This window comes from Cydia strobilella, chromosome 16 (assembly GCF_947568885.1).
Source record: "Cydia strobilella chromosome 16, ilCydStro3.1, whole genome shotgun sequence".
NCBI lineage: Eukaryota > Metazoa > Arthropoda > Insecta > Lepidoptera > Tortricidae > Cydia > Cydia strobilella.
In genome coordinates this window covers 12,835,237-12,855,152 of record NC_086056.1, presented here as the reverse complement: position 1 = coordinate 12,855,152, position 19,916 = coordinate 12,835,237, and the positions used below count along the sequence as shown (strand labels likewise).

At 39.3% G+C, this 19,916-nt stretch overlaps 1 protein-coding gene across 2 annotated transcripts in view; it reads right to left on the bottom strand.

Moving 5' to 3' along the window:
- The window catches only part of LOC134748589 (zinc finger FYVE domain-containing protein 26 homolog), a 34,940-nt gene that overhangs the window by 7,782 nt on the left and 7,242 nt on the right, over window positions 1-19,916 (bottom strand). For both annotated transcript variants that reach the window (XM_063683378.1, XM_063683379.1), the window contains 11 exons: window positions 17,878-19,581; window positions 16,791-17,699; window positions 16,207-16,481; window positions 14,748-14,882; window positions 13,106-13,236; window positions 12,032-12,286; window positions 11,558-11,715; window positions 10,771-11,238; window positions 10,053-10,272; window positions 9,338-9,635; window positions 8,443-8,577 (listed from right to left, as the gene is read on the bottom strand). In XM_063683378.1, the coding sequence (XP_063539448.1) occupies window positions 8,443-8,577; window positions 9,338-9,635; window positions 10,053-10,272; window positions 10,771-11,238; window positions 11,558-11,715; window positions 12,032-12,286; window positions 13,106-13,236; window positions 14,748-14,882; window positions 16,207-16,481; window positions 16,791-17,699; window positions 17,878-19,581 (4,688 nt within the window). The remainder of the gene's footprint in view (window positions 1-8,442; window positions 8,578-9,337; window positions 9,636-10,052; window positions 10,273-10,770; window positions 11,239-11,557; window positions 11,716-12,031; window positions 12,287-13,105; window positions 13,237-14,747; window positions 14,883-16,206; window positions 16,482-16,790; window positions 17,700-17,877; window positions 19,582-19,916) is intronic.

Below are 19,916 nucleotides of genomic sequence, written 5' to 3'. Positions count from 1 at the left end.
GCTGTGTAGTTTTACTTGTGTACAGGTATAATGTTATTTAAACAAACAATGGTATATATAAATAGCTTTATATTAATTAGGTATAATGATGAACCTACATATTATGTATTTGACCGTTATTATTATAAATTGCATTGGACATATTATTTAGTTCTATAATTATAATACTTGTTGGATACAATATTGACATCAATTATATTCAAATACGGTATCTCGACTGTAATGTTAATCTAGCAACCTCAATTCACTATTTTTATTTTATTTTGTTGCCTCAGCTAGGCACACTGTAATTTGGTGCAATCAAGATCAAGTCTGATCCGAATATTGTTCCTATTTGCTTATGTTTTTATACGTATACTTAATTAAAACCCATCTCTGTCTGGGTAATTGTCCGATATTGGCGCCATGGCTAGGCAGTCTGTTTTACGAACTCGGTTATTATGTACGTATGTGTGTTTTTCACTATTAGGAACAAGTCATATATAAAGTACCGCAGTGGCTTTCTCGCCGTGCAAGGTTTCACGCAACGCCACTGATTTGTACTTTGTTTTTTTTATTTATTTTTCAGCATTTAGTTTTTCCCCAGCGTCTATTTATTTACCTCTGATTATCAATTTATAGAATTACGTGCTCTTTCGGCACTAAAACTAGTTGATTGGCTTTAGGTAATTTATTCATTCTTGGACTTTTATTTAGTCGGCCCGTCGACTTTTATCGGTACTCTTTTAGTCCTAGTGCAGCTTTGCATTTGGAATTGGTCTTTGCAGACACATTTATCACATGCCGGCACATTTTATCTTTTAGGGGAAAGGCAGCACCATTATTACAATCCTGTTGACCTGTTCGTTATAACGCGGACAACTAAGACATCATTGTAATACCAAGGAGAATATATATTAGGGTAGACTAGACGGTTACTGTCATAGTAAATTTTGTAGTCACTGTAAATTTACTGCCATCTATCGACACACGATTAAAACTAAAAATGAAAATGTATAATAATACCAAAAATACAGATAAATTATTATTTTTTATTTGTATTTACTATTTTTATATGATTTTGACCCATATTCTTTTACAGATATGTGTTAAAATTGTTAAATAACAAGCGAAACCGTCAACGCCATCTAGCCTAAAATCCATTTTTCTTGATTTCCGAGGCATGTATTTCCTTGGACTTTATTCATCTTATATGGAATTACATAGGTCTTTGGTAATACTATCCGTAATTAAGCACGGAACATGTGCGTTAGGTAAGTACCTTCTAACTACCGAGTTTCCATACTTAGCGAGTTATCGAAGTTATCTAACGTTTTTAACAAAAGAACAGGTAGGCACATATACATAGGATTGGACCCCAAGACATACATTAAAATTCAACGAGTCTATGTGACAATTAGCAGAGTATCACTCCTTATCGTTAATAATAGGGTATTTGACAAATTTTTATTAATGGTATCAGTCGATCAGGTTTATTTTGAAAATCAAATGTCTATGCGACCCGTTGCCATAAGCAATAGAATACAAGTCACAAATTATGGTCGAAGTCTGGCACCCGCACTTTACTGACGAAACGCTTCTAACAAAATGGCAATACGTCGTGACGTCACGATGTAACGTCGCTATTGCTTAGAAACCGTTTCGATGTATGGAAAACAAGCGGCGAAATATTGCATTTATGCGCCATACGATATACGATATTATTATTATTTTTTATGTAAGGAATCGAATAAAATGATACCATATTTTCTTTTTGGATGTTTAAAAACTTAAATTTTGAAACTTTGAGGTGTTTTTTGACTCTTCCCATTATTTTTCAAATATTTTTTTTTATTTTTTTTTATCATAAATTGTTCATTTTCTATCTATTAAACTAGATTTAGATTCAACATGAGTCACCAACCCTATTATCGTCACATAGTTGAAGAACTTATCATTTTCACTACATGGGCCGATATCCCATGCAGTACTCGCGAAGTTTTTCACTCCGATGGTATTTTTTCCGGGCTTATGTTCCACTTACGGAGTTTTCGCTCCAATTGTATTTATATAAACGGAACTCATCTATTGCATAAACTGTACATTTATAGCTTTGTCTTTTCAGTCTATGAAACTCGACTTTGCTAGTTTTAATATTTACAGGTACTTTTGTGTTAATGTGTAGTTGTTTTAAATACACCACAGTCAGCATTAGCAACCCTGCCCCGCGTACCATAACCGCGGTAGTTGCATTTGAAAACTCGTTTAATTAAGGAGGACAAGGTAGACCATTTCATGAGTTTTCAAACTGCTGGCGTGGCAGAATTATTATAAGCATAACCATACCTTCCCAAGGCCCACGGTCCTACATGTAGTAGGTACCTACTTTTTAAGTTCGATGAAATTTAAAATTTTTACCTCATCTATTCGGAAAAGGGCTTTATTATTATTACTCTTTACTCCTTAGACTTTATTTTTATTTTTTTATTTCTCAAATGAAAAGTGGAAAGCAGTATGGGTCACATGGTAGCAAAATTATTTTCACTGGCGTTGTCAACACTTGAATCCCTCACTACGCTCAGTATTCCATTTTAGAATTTCTCGCTTCGTTCAGGATTCAATGCAAGCCCTCGCCGTAACCATGACATTTTGCTACATTGTGACACGTTTCACTAATGTTCAATGGCAGCAGAGTGGCATCTGCTTTGCTTTGTTCTATTTTAAAACAAAATAAAATTAACCCTATTTCCTATATTATCCTCGTGAGTCTAAATGTACATTAAAATGTACATATTCATTGCAATCTAATTTGAACCTTTTGATGAAACCAATAGAGTAGCGTTTCTTTTGTTTTACAGCGTTGTAAAACAAACGAAATTCGTTCCAATTTACTTATAGAATAAAGTCCAAATTAAAAATTTAAAAACCATATGGTGGGTCTTACGAGGTTAAAGGTTTAGATTTCATTAGCAAATTTCGGACTTTTTCCTTGTATGGCTGGGCCCCAGGAGGATCAGTGCAATCTTAACACAACATTAACAACCATAAAGGTATTTCCATGGAGAATAGGTAATTACTTGCTTTAACGACAAATTTCACCGACCGTATCAGTTTTATTTACTTATTTTTCTTTTTTACATTCTAGAAAGAAGACTCAGGCAATAATGTGCTGATTTGGTAAACAATTAAAATTGATACCTAAATAGCACACGTTGTGCAGCTGATCAGTTGAGTTTTATTAAGTCTGACGCTAAATAAAGTCTACACTACAATTATGAGACACGTCCATTGTAAAGTGTACACTTATTATTTATTTAGATAACTTCTGGTTAAAACTATTATGTGAACTATTATGAAGCAGTTGTCGTTTATACCACATATTCGTGAGCTACTAATATATTACAGTCATCATTCGCTTGCCCTTGTCCCATTCATATGTCCCATGTATACTACAGTTGTACCTAGATCAACAACCGTTACGCAGACAAAAGCATTTAATAGTATTCAGACTAAATAAGACGTTGAAATATGCTTTATAGTAATACTATTAGCGCAAAAATAGTTCTTTTCTCGACCATACTGTAGTTTAAATACCAAAAGTGTACCTTACAAAAATGTTTATGTGCTCAGACTGCTTTGTGGGTAGTCATATCTGCGCTATTTGGGTCATTCTTCTCCTTTCCTTTTATTGAGAAGAATATAAAACTGATAACTTTTTGTCGGCCAGCATCATCTACGGCACCATGCCGCAAGGATATATTATATTTTTATTTATTGGAGTAAATTTCCAATATTTTTGTTTCTAGTTAAATACTGACTAGATTGATGTACACACTTATACTGATTAAAAATCATGGTATTATCGGTAAAAGTTGGGTAACGAAATAACAATTCCTATAACCTTTTTGTGTACGTTTACGTACATCTCGTGGGTTCTTTATTTATTACATTGATATATTTAGCAATAAATAGCTTTAGTGGTGCAACTAGTTAGTAAGCTGCTATTTATATCCCTCTTTCTTATTTTTGAGACAGGATTTTCACTTATTTGGTAACTCGTCGCCACTGTGACGTCCTGTCTCTTAGGTAGATATTTGGGGAACAACAATAAACACATCCTATATTGGTTTCGAATGCACAGCTATGCACTCGTCCGTTCGGTGGCAGGGTCGGAGCGAGACTGCCTTTAACCCTACCCACATTATCGGCCGAGTGCTAACCGACATTCCATTTATTATATAATCTCATGACGTCACACATAGCATAGCTTAACGCTCAATTTCGCACAAACCGTGAGGTTTTCACTAAGGAGTTTAAAATTCTCTTTGCACTAAACTTTATGGTTGGTAAAAAAGTGTGTATTCTAATTTGGCACTAACTGCCACTGTCTGTCATTGCTATGTCATAGCCTCATAGCTGACATACGTGAGATATATGCCGCAATGTATACATTGCGCGTTTTATCGGAGCTTTGCCTGAGGTGTGTTAAGTAAGCGCGCAATCAAAATTAAACATGCGTAAACAATCGTTACGCGTACCGATGAAACTGGGTAAGTTAGTCATGGGAGAATTAACGGTCGACCGCATCGCGAACTCTCGGCAGTTCAAGCGGACCGATCGTCTACCGCGAACATTGAAGTGAGACGGAGATATGGAAGTCGATCAAACGTTCTCTACAGTGAATCAGTACCCGTCAGTTAGTGCCTGCGTGGGTAATTTAAATAGCTTGGACGTCGTAATAATTATGGTTGTATTCCATACAATATTACATATACGTGAGATTTTTTTTGTTATTACACTAACATGAGTAAGAGATTTATGAAGGTGAAACAAAAGTCGAGTGTCCATTTTCTATAAGCAACAAAAAAAAAATCGAAACAAAAATGGTTAATAGTAATTAAACGGATTCATTTACGTTAGAGATTTTTTTGTAGAATATAGTAAATATAAAGAGCTTAATTAACATGTAATTTTTATGTACACATTAGTTGTTATTTTTATGTAAAAAAAAAAATTAATAAAGAAAGTTATTGGGGGCAGGTTTCTGTGCCAAGCTGGAAGAAAATATAAATACTTAATGAGTATATGCCTGAGAACAGCATATTAGAAAATCTCTAGTGTGGGGATTGATGTTTTGGTTTATTTCTCTATTTTAGTAATAATTTGGATTTATAAAAACAAATTGACATATTTTGTGGAGATTTTTTTCAAAATATATTATTTGTAACATAGGTAATCACATCTCAAAAAATCTCTAATGTGAGAATTAATGTAGATTTCTCATACATTTTGAACTGTGCGGACCGGCCTAAGAGAACGTTAGAAATAGTTGAATTGTCGAAGTGCTGAAAACAGATCAATAGGATGGTCGATACGGAATGAGCCGCCTCGCGAGAGGGAATTGCAGCTCGGTCTATGAGGTGTATGAGTTATCTCAAATGATTTTTTCGCCCAAACCCTACGCCGTTAAACAAAAGGCATTGTTTCTTTTGTGCACCGCGCTGGCTACCTCATTTCTCATTAGTGAAAAGGATCACGGCCGTTTTAAAGGCAATATTAGCGTGCTACACATAGGGGCTCAAATAGTGTTGTGGATTTAAGCTTTGAGGCGTAAACTACAAGACTTGAGTCGCGACTGCTGAGCCTTGAAGCCTCGAACCTTAAAGCCTCGGAACCTTAACGACTCGAACTAAGAGTTCGTGTTGCTGCTTACGAGCAAAGAAACCTCGAGTCTATTGGCCTCAAGCTTTAAAGCCTCCTAAGCTTTGAAGGTTTAAGTCTGTCAGGTTTTTAGCAGTAAAGGCTTGGAGCAAAAAGTAAAAGCTTTTAACAAATAAGATCAACCTAGGGTAGGGTGAAATTTAATACGTTTTTGTGAAATAGGGAAAAACAGAAAAAGATAATTATGACTTATCGCGTTTTTAGAGTTCAGTATAGTCAACTAGGAACCCTTATAGTTTCGCCATGTCTGTCCGTCCGTTCGTCTGTCTGTCAGTACGCGGGTTGGCTCAGTGACTAGTACAAAAAAGTTGAAACTTGGTATGAATATATAGGTATGTGTTGTGAAATGTGAACACGCTGACAAAGAGTGCTCGAGCAAAAACAAAAAAAAATCTTTTTTTAAATACTTTTATTTTTATTTCTTATGACTCACTCATATAGGACGGAACGGAACGGGAAAATTTTAAGATATAGTTTCATAGAAAATGTATCTGGATGTATATTGTAACGTAATACGTTACATGTTTCATAAAATAGACCTTAAGAACTATTACTTACCTAATTAAAAATATATTTACAATTGTTAACTATATTACACACTAAAATATACAACAATACTGTCTTAAAACTGTGTATTCAGGAATATAAAATCATCATCACGCTGATTATTTCAAATATGTCGCGCCATAGTTATAACATTCATTCACAGTAATGTTCACATTCGCGAGTGCTTGAATGAATGCACTTATCGGTGCGCTGTGTCATGTCATCGCGCGCACCCGCTCGCTCGTTCATTCTATCTTTGAAGTTGAGTGGAACGCACGTCGCTCATTATCGATCTCTGCTACGGTTCGAAATAACGAATCCGTAATCGAATTTTGACTTCGTCCCTACGCGTCCCTCAACGATTATAAAATCACTGTGGTGTTTAATTATGTTTTAAAGTGTACCCCGAATTGGGTAAGTGGATACATGTTATATGTTAGTTGCTTAGGATGTTGTAGTGTTATTTTATTGCTTTGGAATTTTAACTTACATATTGAAATTACAAACATTTCATAGTAATTGTCATTTAACTAAAGATAAATCACTTCCTCACTATAGTTCTATTCATAGTCGTCATGACCTTTTGTCAACCGACCCTCCATTTTGTATTAAGAATAATAGTTGCATTTAAATTCCTTATTTCGTTAATTTACTTCGCCTTTTTAAAATCTCCGTATCTGAATTGTGAACTTCCACGGCAACACAACTACTATAGTGCTTTCCTTCTTGCCGCTGGTGTTCACAAAGGCTTATGGACCGTTTCTAACGCATTGTCTGATGGCGCGTTCCTGGGTCCAAAGTCCAGAGTGACTTTTATTGGCTTCCTGCTTGCCGCCCGCTTGCCGTTCTGCTACTGGCGTGCTTCTGGCCCTTTCCCCGACTCAGCGCCACACAGTTACGAGCTGCGCTGAACTCAGCGCCGACCCGAAAGACCTGCGCCTACCACCTCGGCACCGTCAGGGGAGTACTTTGGCTGCAAACGACTAGCGGAATCCGATCTTGACAAGTATTAGCGCGAACCACGACATTTTACCCGTTTTTGACCATCTGAGCTAGTTGTGGTAATAAATATTTTTATTGAACGTTCTTCTGCCTACTCATTTCAAATTTCCCATTCCTATTGGGACAATTAGAAGGTCAGAACATCCCAGAACGCGACAATATACATACGCAACGGAATCACGGTTCTAAGTAGTCCACCCTGTATACGTTGCAGGCAGTAAATGCGTTAACTGATGTTAAGTTAATCTTCCGATATAGATAGGTATTTATAATATTCGTAAATTCTCTACATAAAAATAATTTCTGCAAAGAGAGCTCAACGTATGAGCTCTAAGCTTGACACAAGCTTTTAAGGTTCGGGGGCTTGAGCTTAAGTTAAAAAGCTAGAGTTCCCTATGAGGCCCGAGTCTTAAAGACTTCATTTTGACAAGTCATAAAAAGTTTTGAGTCGTTAAGGTTCTAAACCGCTTTGTGAGCAAACCTTTAACGCTCTAGCTTTTAAAGCTTGAGCCTTAAAGGTTCGCGAGTCGTTAAGGTTCAAAAGTCTTAAAGACTAGTCTTTTAACAACACCAGGCTCAAATTTATGTAACAGATTTTTGCTATCTCCGAATATTCTTACCTGTCGTCCTTCATTACCCAAACGTGTTAACTCCGAATGCTGTTATCTGAATTTGAACCATAAAAGTAGAACGCTAATATTGCTTTTTGAAGGGGCGTGATCCTTTTCACAGATGAGAAATGAGATGGCCACCGCGGCGCACTACTATACTAACAATGGCATTGTATTATTACAATACAATTATCTGTTTTTGTTCTCGTAGCCGCCAACTAGTTACTTACAAAATAAGTTAGAAGTGCATTGCATGTATATTGAATTTTTAACCTTATTCCTTGTTGAATAGGGTTAAAATGGTCTAAAAACATGTTGTAACAAATGGTTTACTACAGAGTGCGTTCGTTTTGGGTGTCGACGGTTTAAAATGCAAATAAAGTTATGTTAGCCATTATTTAGTTAGTGTATTTTGTAGTCTATTGTTAAAAAAATAGAGTCGTTAATAACATTTCAAGGCGGTTATAATCTGGTTTTACTACGAGGTAGTTATCCAAAATGGCGAAGCCATGAGGGTTCAGGAAGTACAATTCACAGAGCCACTGTCAATGTTGTATACATTTCCACATCCTTCCCGGCTTACCTGGACGCAGTTTCCTTGGATTCCCTGATGCACTTGGCCAAAGTCTTCACTTCCATGAAGCGGTCGGTGTTCACCAGGTACTTGGCTACATGTGTGTAGATGTTCATAGAGTCCAGCTTGTGCTCTGTTATTACCCTGGTAACAAATATGAAACATTCAAACAAATGAGATCGACTGACTAATGCTGCAATGCAACAGGTCGATTCATAAGAGCTGGCACGAATGGAATGAATGAGTGAATAAAAATATCTATGTGTACCAATACAGTTGTCACTCATACAATAAAAGATTCGTTCACTCCATTCGTCCCAGCTTTCGTGAATCAACCTGTTAATTGTACCACAAGAATATAGAGTAACTCATTTTAACTGGGGCAATGTTGTTCACCTAATTTTGTCCATAGTATCTTGACAAACTGCTGTGTAACTTCATCTACAATTTTCGTTTAATTGTACCCGGCTGCTATGTTCACTGCGAATGATTCTGTGAATATTAATTGAGACGCTGCTATTTGCAGTCCTAGAGTTTCTTAGACTTTTAAGATTTTTATTGGATCCTACTTTATTTACTTAAAAGCCAAAGTCAAATCCATCCTTCACGGACTGCCCCTTAGCCAGTATCAAAGCCACTATCCGTATCTTATTCGTGTTCAACCCGAACAACGTAAGTTGTATAAACTCCTTTACATCCGAATCCCTCCTAGTTTGCTGGTATTCAACTCTATTCGTTAAATATCAAAATACTTACTTAAACGCAAGATCGAATCCATCCTTCACAGACTGCCCCGTAGCTAATATCAAAGCCACTGTCCGTATCTTGTCCGTATTAGATCCGAACAACGTAAGCGGTTTTTACTTTGAACTATAGTATACTAATTAAATTTTAAGACACTTACTTGAAAGCTAGGTCGAATCCATCCTTAACAGACTGTCCTGTAGCCAGTATTAAAGCCACTATCCGTATCTTATCCGTATTCGATCCGAACAACGTAAGTGGTCTAAACTCCTTAGCATCTGGGTCTCTTCTAGACTGCATTGGTATAACCTCATCTATGACGTTTAAAGGTAGTCGCTCGGCCGCTTCGTTCGCTGCTAAGTATTTAGCGACTTCCATTTGACGCGATATTGTGGTCATGAGGTTGTCTATCGTCACTTTGTCTAGGTGGAAGTGGATGGATTTCGGGTCGTTTGTTCCTGAAAATAAGAATTTAAAATTTTTAATACATCTGTATTCAATTAACACGAATTAGAATTAGAATACGAGCAATGGAACCTTCTGAACGCCACGCACCACGCCCATCATGCGCGGCGCGTCGTCGTGAACCTTATTGGAATGCAGGAAGGTTGATATTGGCTACAGCCCAGCGCGCGCGTCAGTTGGCGTCTTTAGGCCTCCCCAGATATATCGACGCGTAATCGGCAAAAGCCGATAGAAAAAAACCTTTATGTCTGTGCAATAAGAACGAAAAAGCCGTCGACGCGTCGGCCGATGCGAGCCGAGCCGAACGACATCTTTTACGCTCTTATTGGGCAGACATAAAGGTTTTCCTATCGGCTTTTGCCGATTCCGCGTCGATATTTAAAGTTTTTCAGTATGGAGATGACACTAACTTATTGCAGGAACACACTGCGAGAGATGATGGTGCGCAGCAGCTAAAGTCCCACTTCGAGTATGTAATATTGTGAAAGGCGTGGTTCGTACAGGGCGCGCGTACAGCAACGCGCAGGTGGCGGAGGCGCGCGCGTGCTGCCCCGAGCCGCACTGCAGCGCGTACAGCGCTTCTAGGCGCTTCGTGGCTTCCAGGGTGCGGCAGATGTGCATTATGTATTCCTGCAAATATGAGTGTAGAAATCATATTGTATGCATTGACATAAACTACCTTTTAATTAGGGTTCCGTACCCAAAGGGTAAAAACGGGTTCCTATTACGCGAGTGTACCCAAAGTTAAATAAATACAAAATCCAAACAAAATTGGTGTGTATTTAAAATCCGGTGACAATATGTGTTTAATTTGTCTTTATTTGTATGATCCAACTCTAGACGCGTGTTATGAAAAAAAAACCGGACAAGTGCGAGTCGGACCCGCCAATCGAGGGTTCCGTATTTTTTAGTATTTGTTGTTATAGCGTCAACAGAAATACATCATCTGTGAAAATTTCAACTGTCTAGCTATGACGGTTCATGAGATACAGCCTGGTGACAGACGGACAGACAGACAGACAGCAAAGTCTTAGTAATAGGGTCCCGTTTTTACCCTTTGGGTACGGAACCCTAAATAACAGGTTCTAAAAATTGTGTAATTGAGTGGTTAAAAACACTTAAACTCACCGACCACAAATCCAGCGTGCTATCCACATCACTCATAGCTTTCAGCAGCTCATTGACCTTATCCTTCTTCAAACACTCCATATACACCGACTCCGTAAACGTCTCCTTATCCACCAAGTTATCATAGCAATACGTCAGCACCTCTGACATGTTCTTATATTTCATATAAAATGCTATGTTAGCTACGTGAGAACCGTAGTTAGTTAAGTAGTAGACGCATTCTTTATAAAAGAATGGGTCTAGTTTTTTGACTAGATGGTCTACTTTAGGCTCGTGGTTGTTGTTTCTTCGTAATAGCCCTTGAGCGAGGCTTTTCTTTAGCTGGACGGTGGCTGTTTGGAAGTCGCTATAGTCACCCTGTTTGATTTTTTTCACGCTTGCTAGTGTGTGCATTATGTTGAGAGCTGGTTCGGTGACTTGGATACGCTTTTTGCTTGCGTTTTGGGATGTCAGTTTTTCGTTTGTAGACTGAAAGAGAAAATTTAAATTAATAAGAGAAGCTATGCATTATTGGGTCTTCTGTCCCTGTGTTTCACCAAAGATTGAAAAAGAGTTGGCGCAGTCAGTAGGATCCAAGCCAAAGAAAATAAACTTGTCGACTTTGTGACTTTGAAGTGGGTCTAGTCTGTTATCTCCGTACCTTCATAGTCTCCGCCTTGTTGAGGATGTGCTGGTTGACGGGGAAGTTCATGTCCTCGAGCATGCTGAGGATCTCCTTGAGGAGGGGAGGGTTGGCTCAAGAGCGGATCTGATTGGCTGATACTGTGTCTTACTAAACAGATCATACCTTCATAGTCTCCGCCTTGTTGAGGATGTGCTGGTTGACGGGGTAGTTCATGTCTTCGAGCATGCTGATGATCTCGTTGAGGAGGGGCGGGTTGGCTCGGGGCCGGCCTTCGGATTGGGTGCTTGATACTGAGCTGGTACGTTCCGACTGTCTTAAACCTGGACAGAAACAATGAAATCGTTTCAATATATTATTTGTCAAGAATAAAATTTTAGATACATGTACTTTGTGAATGTACTATTCGTTCCACAGTAATTTAATACACATCGAGATGATTCTAACAAACATAACGCGCGGTGTGCCCTGCCAGCCTTGACAAGTTAGACCTAACTAGCTAGGTAGCGCATGTACTTGTAACAGAATAAGATATAAAATGCGGACACACACCCGGCATAACCCCAAGTTTGCTCTAGCTAAGGAAAAAGTAAACTTATGTTGATATATACAGAGCGCTTGTTTCTAAACACCCTTTACCTTGCAACCTCCTATTCAAGAACTGCTCAGAAGCCTCCCTCCCGTACTCGCAGTCCTCGGCCACCTCTAAGTACACGTTCACGGTGTTCTTGAAGCAGTGCGCGAACTTTTCCCGCGCTTGCTTGAAACACCCCGCCTTAAGACACGCCTTGCCCCAAGCGGCTAATACGCTGTTGCGAGGGATCCCGGATTTGGTGGCTATTTCTAGAGCCAGCTCCCATTTCTCGGCTTCTAGTAGGGAACGGACGATTTGACCTGAAAATAAAAATATTTTGTTGCTTGAATAAATAATATTTGTTGCCTTTTTAGGATTTTGACTGGTTGTAATTAGAGTAATTAATTACTCAATTAATATTGAATAGTCACGATAAATTAACTAATAAATGGATAGAATTGCGGCTATTCTAAGACAAATACTGCTTACAATAAAGCCTGATGAGTCACAAAAAAATTAAATTCAGGATAACGTACAATCAATAAATCGTTTGTGTTTGAAAATCAAGATGATAAAAATATTCTCGGATAGATGGCGCCTACACCTTTGGCCTATTCTCGGCTAGATGGCGTTACCGAACCCGTTTGATATTTATTTAACAATTTGAACACATATCAGCGAAAGAACATGGGTCAAAATAATATAAACATAATAAATACAAATAGAAAACCGGTCAAGTGCGAGTCGGACTCGCGCACGAAGGGTTCCGTACCATTACGCAAAAAGATCACGTTTGTTGTATGGGAGCCCCACTTGATAATAAATATTTATTTTATTCTGTTTTTAGTATTTGTTGTTATAGCAGCAACTGAAATACATCTGTAAAAATTTCAACTGTCTAGCTATCACGGTTTATGAGATACAGCCTGGTGACAGATAGACAGACATCGGAGTCTTAGTAATAAGGTCCCGCGTTTTTAGACTACGGAACCCTAAAAATAATTTATCCATATATACATTTTTATTTTTAGTTTTAATCGTGTGTCTAAAGATGACAGTAAATTTACTGTGACTACAAAATTTACTATGACATGACAGTAACCCTCTATCATATACATCAGCTGAACGCGCACACTTACTAGGGTGTTGTAAACGCGGCACAAGGTGGTGCGCCTGTTGTGTAACGAGTGTGGCCATAGCGTCGGCGTGGGCGAGGCAGCGGGCCGCGTGCGCCGCTCCCGTCTCCGCGATGCGTCCGCGCCCACTACCACTGTAACAAACCGCCACTATTATTGACACCGTCGATCTCATCAACAAAAGAAATGGGCGTTTTTTAAAATAATTATTCCCTAACCTGTTTCTTTCAAATCTGGACATTCTTGGGCTCATGCTGCTCAGAATCGACAGCATTCTCCATTCTGCCATTAAAAAAAGGTCCCAAAATGTACATTCCATTACGTCACGTTTTAGTGTGAAAATTTTTTCACGTTGACGTAGTGGAATATACAATTTTCATACAAATTTTTGGGACATTTTTTTTATCATCAGGATTGAATATGCTAGTGATTCTGAGTTGAAAGAACCCAAAAACACCAGGATCTGTATCAGGTTTTCAATGTTTATTTTAGAAAACGCCAATATAACCAACGTAAGTTATGTATGTCTGAAATATTTGGTCGAACCGTTGGTCATGCGATTATAGTACAATATCTACTTTCTAACTCTTTTTATTACAAAGATACTTTGCTTGTGTATAATTACAAGTTCCGGCACTCTCAAAAATGCGTCTTTCTTTTTTGCAAATTTCATTGCAATAAAATTCACGAGTCAGTTAACAATACGATGGTATATACAGGGTGTCCCAGAAGTACCACGTCACAGTGACACCGGAGGTAGGTCAACTTAAGAGGAACCTAACCAGCCTAACATGACCCCAGTAAAAGTTGCACGGTTTTTGAGTTATTACCGAAATAAAATAAAAAATATTGAGAATTTTCCCCTTTGTTTTAATATTTTTAATACCTACCAGCATCGATAACTCGAAAACCATGCAACTTTTACTGGGGTCATGTTCGGCTGGGCGGAATGCCTAACTGCATTACTCCACGTAATGCAAAAAAAAATGCTGCTTACGTTCCTTTTCAGTTGACCTACCTCCGGTGTCACTGTGACGTGGTTGTTCTGGGACACCCTGTATACTGACGCGATCTCGTGCGGTGCGTGGCAGGGATGTTGCGGATGCCGATTTTTTGACATCCGCGGATGCGGATGCGAATGCGGATTTTTAAAGGCTCACATCCGCGGATGCGGATGTCGAGATTAGGCACATAAAAAACGTCAAATATTACACTTTAGTATTTTTTCATTTAAAAAAAAATAAACTTTTAGTATTTAAACAAGAATATAGGTGCCCCACAATCGCATTACTATACTAAAGTCCAAATAAAACAAACTTCACTTCTTGTCGCTGTCCGTCATAGGCTAAAGTGCTCGATCGACGAATCACAAAAACGAAACGAGATTTCTATTGGCTAATGACGAAATTACCTAGCACTTATGCCGCCGCTAAGACGTTCCTGTAGGTACCTGTTCCAATGCGGATGCGGATGTTGAAAATAATGCGGAAGTTCCGCGGTTGCTGATGCGGATGCGAATATTCGCAACATCCCTGGTGCGTGGGAGTAGAGTTCAGCTGCGGTGAAGGGCAGGAAGCGCCGCGATTTCGTCACTTCGATCTAGGAACGTGCCGATGGACCAATATGATTAACAACAAGTACTCACGCGATCTCGTGCGGTGCGCGGGAGTAGAGCTCGGCGGCGGCGAGCAGCAGGGAGCGCCGCGCGCGCACCAGTAGCCTCGCGTCGCCTCCGCCGGACAACGCGCGCGCTATCTCGTCGCTCCTGTCTAGGAGGAATCTGTGGGCGAAAAAAGAGTGATTAGAGAAAGAAAACCGGCCAAGTGCGAGTCGGACTCGCGCACGAAGGGTTCCGTACCATTACGCAAAAAACGGCAAAAAAAAACACGTTTGTTGTTTGGGAGCCCCACTTAAATATTTATTTTATTCTGTTTTAGTATTTGTTATAGAGGTAACAGAAATACATCATCTGCAAAAATTTCAACTGTCTAGCTATTCACAGTTTATGAGATACAGCCTGGTGACAGACGGACAGACAGACAGACGTACGGACAGCGGAGTCTTAGTAATAGAGTCCTGTTTTTACCCTTTGGGTACGGAACCCTAAAAAACATTTTGAAAAGAGCCGCTAGAAGCTTATTAAAGATCTTGAGGTTAGCTGGAAGAGTTCCCTCATAGGGATAACTTCGCCTTTGTACTTTCTAATGTAACAACGATCGTAACAAAGGTAGATAACAACCTATCCTTTCTTGGATCATTGTATGATTGTAGATTCACTTAATATTAAAGGAAAAAATGGAAAAAGTTACACTTCCGGCAGGATTTGAACCCGCAACCTCCGCAATCCGTGCGTTGCTCTTAACCAATTGAGCTACGGAAGCCTACCAGAACCTTGCAAATCTTTCCATTCCTTCCCTTATGTATACACGCCTTTGGGGTGGCGTAAAGCGCCATCTACCGTAAGACGATTACATCTTTTTAACGGCACCGGAGTCTCAAGTTGCATTGAGAATTCACCAGTAACAATGTGCTAACCCATACTAAAATCAATTTTTTAACATGCAGATACGTCTGCGAGCGATACTCCAAATTTAATATTAAAGGAAAAAACGGAAAAAGTTACACTTCCGGCAGGATTTGAACCCGCAACCTCCGCAATCTGTGCGTTGCTCTTAACCAATTGAATTTTTTTTTCCATTTTTTCCTTTAATATTAAGTTTGGAGTATCGCTCGCAGACGTATCTGCATGTTAAAAAATTGATTGTAGATTCACTTGTAGCGTTGTTGACAACCCTAGCGTACAAGTGAATAATCAAGATCAAGTCAACAACCCTACAAGTGAATAATCAAGATTTAATGCGAGTAGTTCGCAAAACCCGCGCAGCTAGATGTTGATACAATTCCTCGCCAGTCTGCCTGTGACGTGACTACGAAGGTAACGTCACGTTCGAAAAGTTAGGGCAAAAAATTAACTTAAGTGCATGCGATTAATTCCCGTCACAGTTCTACTTGCAAACCTACTTCTGAAACACCAAGGTAGTCCTTCCCAAAATTAGAAATTCAGTCTCAATACTAGTCTAAGGTGAATGATTTTTTGTACTTACTTCGGATATTCCAAGCTGATGGAATGCATCTTCATTATACTCAAACACAGAGTAACATTCGGGGTAAATTCAAATCCAAATTCCGCCCTAACAGCCTCATTTTTTCCAGAATTGTTCGATAAACACCAGTCCATACAAGTGATGCCGCTGCCGGCAGAATCAGAGTTACTGCTTAGCATCATGTTGTCATGGTCCGAGGTGTGCTTCTTGTTGGTGGTTTGAGTGTAGCAATCGTTGCATACGCGGAATTTAACGCTGCTTGGGTATGTTGGCACCTTGAATAGAAACGTAATATTGTATTTTGTGGTTGCAGCATAACGATTGAGTTTTTAGAAGTAAATATGCAGAATCATCCCTTCTCTTTCTGTCTTGCTTTTGGACTTTTTGGAGGCTTCGTAAGTTTGGTGTAGTTTGCTTTTCATAATGATGGTAAATATATTAGCTTTTAAATAGCGAACAATCATGGAATCCTTAGAAGACCTCATTAAAGAGGCCGTTGTACTTGAAAGACGTTTATGTCGAAATAAAAACACAAGTTATCAACAAAACGTAAGTAGAAAACATAAGTAGTGAGACTAACTAACCTGCATTCTATTCCTCGAGCAAACATGGCACACAAGCCTGCCACACCGTCTACAATGATGCCTCCGAATGATCATAGAGAATATAGACGTTTGACACACCATGCACCGATCCGTCGAATAGTCTTCCGCCCATTGCTCTTTCGGGGGCACCTGCTCCGGCATTACAAAAGGCCTCGACGCCGCTTCAATGTTGATGGAATCTATAGACTGCATGAGAGAATCCTCCGAAGGTTTTGGTGGAGCAACGCAAGTGTTCTTTGGGTTCATATCCAAAGCTTTCTCGGCGTAGAAACGGAGCAACGCATCCACAGAGTTCCTTGAAATCACTATGTTATCTATCAACTTTATGTTATAGTATAAGTTGTCTCCACTGGGATCTTTCTTCAAATTACTCGAGATCTTGTTAATGATTACTGATAGTACATCTAGTTTGGCGTTCATGAGAAATTGCTCAAGCATTAGCAGAGGTTTCTCGATCAACTCCCAGAACATTTGTCGTAGGATTACATCTATTTCGAGCATGATCTGCAACCCGATCTTGATGTTTTCAAACGATTTCCAATCGGAGGAATTTTCTGAGACGAAGTCTACACAAACTTGGAGTATTTCGACATTTCTGACTTTGGACATTTCCTCTTGGATGAGATCCATCGCTTGACTAGTTGGCAAGCTTGACAAAAGTTCACCAACTAGAGAAGGAGTGGCTTGGTTCGTGTATTCAAACAGCTGTCGTAAGAGATTCATGGTGATCAAGTGTTTCATGTGCTCCGAGACCTCGTGGACCTCGGCCCAGTCCAGGCAGAGTTGGAATTGCTGACTGTCCATTAGGACTTCGATGACGTTTTCGGGGTTGTTCATGGAACGCTCGTAAACGTCGTACCAATGGCTGGAGCCCATTATTGATGCGATCTGAAAACAAAAGATCAACGTCACAAACCAAAAACTTCGCATTCAAAGTTATACCTATCATATGCAAAAAGGATGCCTACTAACTTTGGATTGAAAATTCTTTGCCAATTAGGGATTTTAAACCATTACCCTATGTGTATTTATAAAATTAAAAGCCGTGTAAAATCGAGACGTTTACCTGATTATATAGTGGTATTTTAACCATCCAATTTGAGCATTTCTCATGTAAATCTTCGTCTAATATCTCCCGATCCAGTAGGAACCTCAAATAATCCAACACCTCCAGAGCTCCTTCAGCGGGCCAACTGTTCAGATTGTTTAGAATGAGATTCACCTTCAGCTCCGAACACTTCAGGTATTGGCAGTATTTCCAATTGTTCTCTATCTTCGGGTGAATGGCCAGTTTGAATAATATTAGATCTCGCAGGTTCATCAAATTAGCACTGCACAGTACTTGTCTTTCAGAGAGTGCGTCAATTATATTCAGGCATTTTAGTAACTTCCCAGCTTCAATCAGCTGAGGCATGAACAGGAACAACTTGTCGAGATCAATTGTGGTATGGAGAGACGCTAAATACTTATTACCTCCAAAGAGAGCCTTGGTGTAGTTAAATCTTTCCAAGTACATATAGTTGTTCAGGTATCTCGTTCGCGCGTCCATGCTCTGCTGAAAGCTGTTGTCGTTCGGCGATGTGTGGATCTTTTTGATCAAATGCGCCAACACCCAATTGTGTAAGACGATGTATGTGAGACATTGAGGCGTCGGCGCGCGCGGTAGTGGTGCCATGTTCGTATCCGGCTCCAAAAACAAATTTTCCTCTGTATTTTTAAACTCATATACAGCTTGAAGCAAATTATTAAAGTTAATCTCACTTGCTTCCATGTGAGGTGTAAGTATAATCGACGGGCAAAAATTCAGTATCAATTTCGGTATCAAATTGACGTTCAGCTTCTTGCAAATAGGCTCCAAGTACGTTACTGGAATTTCTTTGGTATTGATCATGCTGCCGAATATGTCGTGCAGTTGTTTCTCTAATACAGTGAAGTAGGAGGTTTCCGTTGCGGTGGTTGCATTCTCTTCCAATTCTAGCTGAGATACTGTTTTGCAATACATATAGCACATCCTGAGGTAGTGCGTTCTTGTCTTCTTATTTCCGTGTCGAGATACTTCTCCTATATTGCACAAGTCTTTGTCAGATGCGGCTACGATGTTCATGTAAATCTGATGGTATTTCTGCAACAGATTCGGATCGATGTTAGTCTTGTTAGGGTTGACGATGTCTGCTAAATCCTCGCAGCATTGACGCAGTTCTTTGGACAGCTGATTCATTTTGCAGAACTCTTTATGTTTGATCGGTATTCGGCAGTCGGCGATCAGGCCGCACACATTGTCGATGAAATCGAAGGACTTTTCCGTATTGCCAAAGATCTCGAAGGTAACGCTGGCTATATCTTCGATGAATCTGATGTAGTTGATCTTTTTAACGGCAGCCACGTCCGTGGACGAGCGTACTTCGGCCAGTTTTCGTTCGACGACATTGATTAATCCATAAGTTATTTCTCTATTCAGACCGCTGCTTAAAAGAATGTCGACCGCGTTGATAAAAGAGGCGTTCTGATGGCTATACAGCTGCAGGTGAGGATGGCAAGCGGCTAGTTGAATAACGTCAAAAGAAAAGTTAGGAGGCCTGTTTGAAGCCAGAAACCCTTCAACTAAGCCCATAACTTCTGTGGATACTACGGAAAGGGCGGACAGTTCTTTGGTAGCGTAGGGAGTGTCGCCTTTGTAGTAAATAATGTTTTTGATTTTCGCTACAAGGTGACGCAGCTGCTCGGTGAACGAGACCTCTGTTGCGATCTCGGCATCGGCTAGATCGAACATCTGAAAATAAAATTAAACTTTTTAATAAGCGGCTTGTTTTCTTAGATGCGGAGAGGGATCTGGGAATGCTAATTTTTTTATTGAATTGTTAAAACAAAGTCCAAAGAGAGTTGACAATATTTCATATATCCAAGTGGACCATTTTCTGATCTATATCTTTTATCTTTAAGTTTTAAGAAGCTCATATTTTTTTATGTCTCTTGAAATCCAATTTTTCATTCAAAAACGCGAACGAATAAGGGTGGTATTCCACCTATCCAATATTGTCCAATGTGTATTGCGTCTCACATTTTGCTTAATCAGAGAGTGAGACGCAATCGCAATGACATTGGACG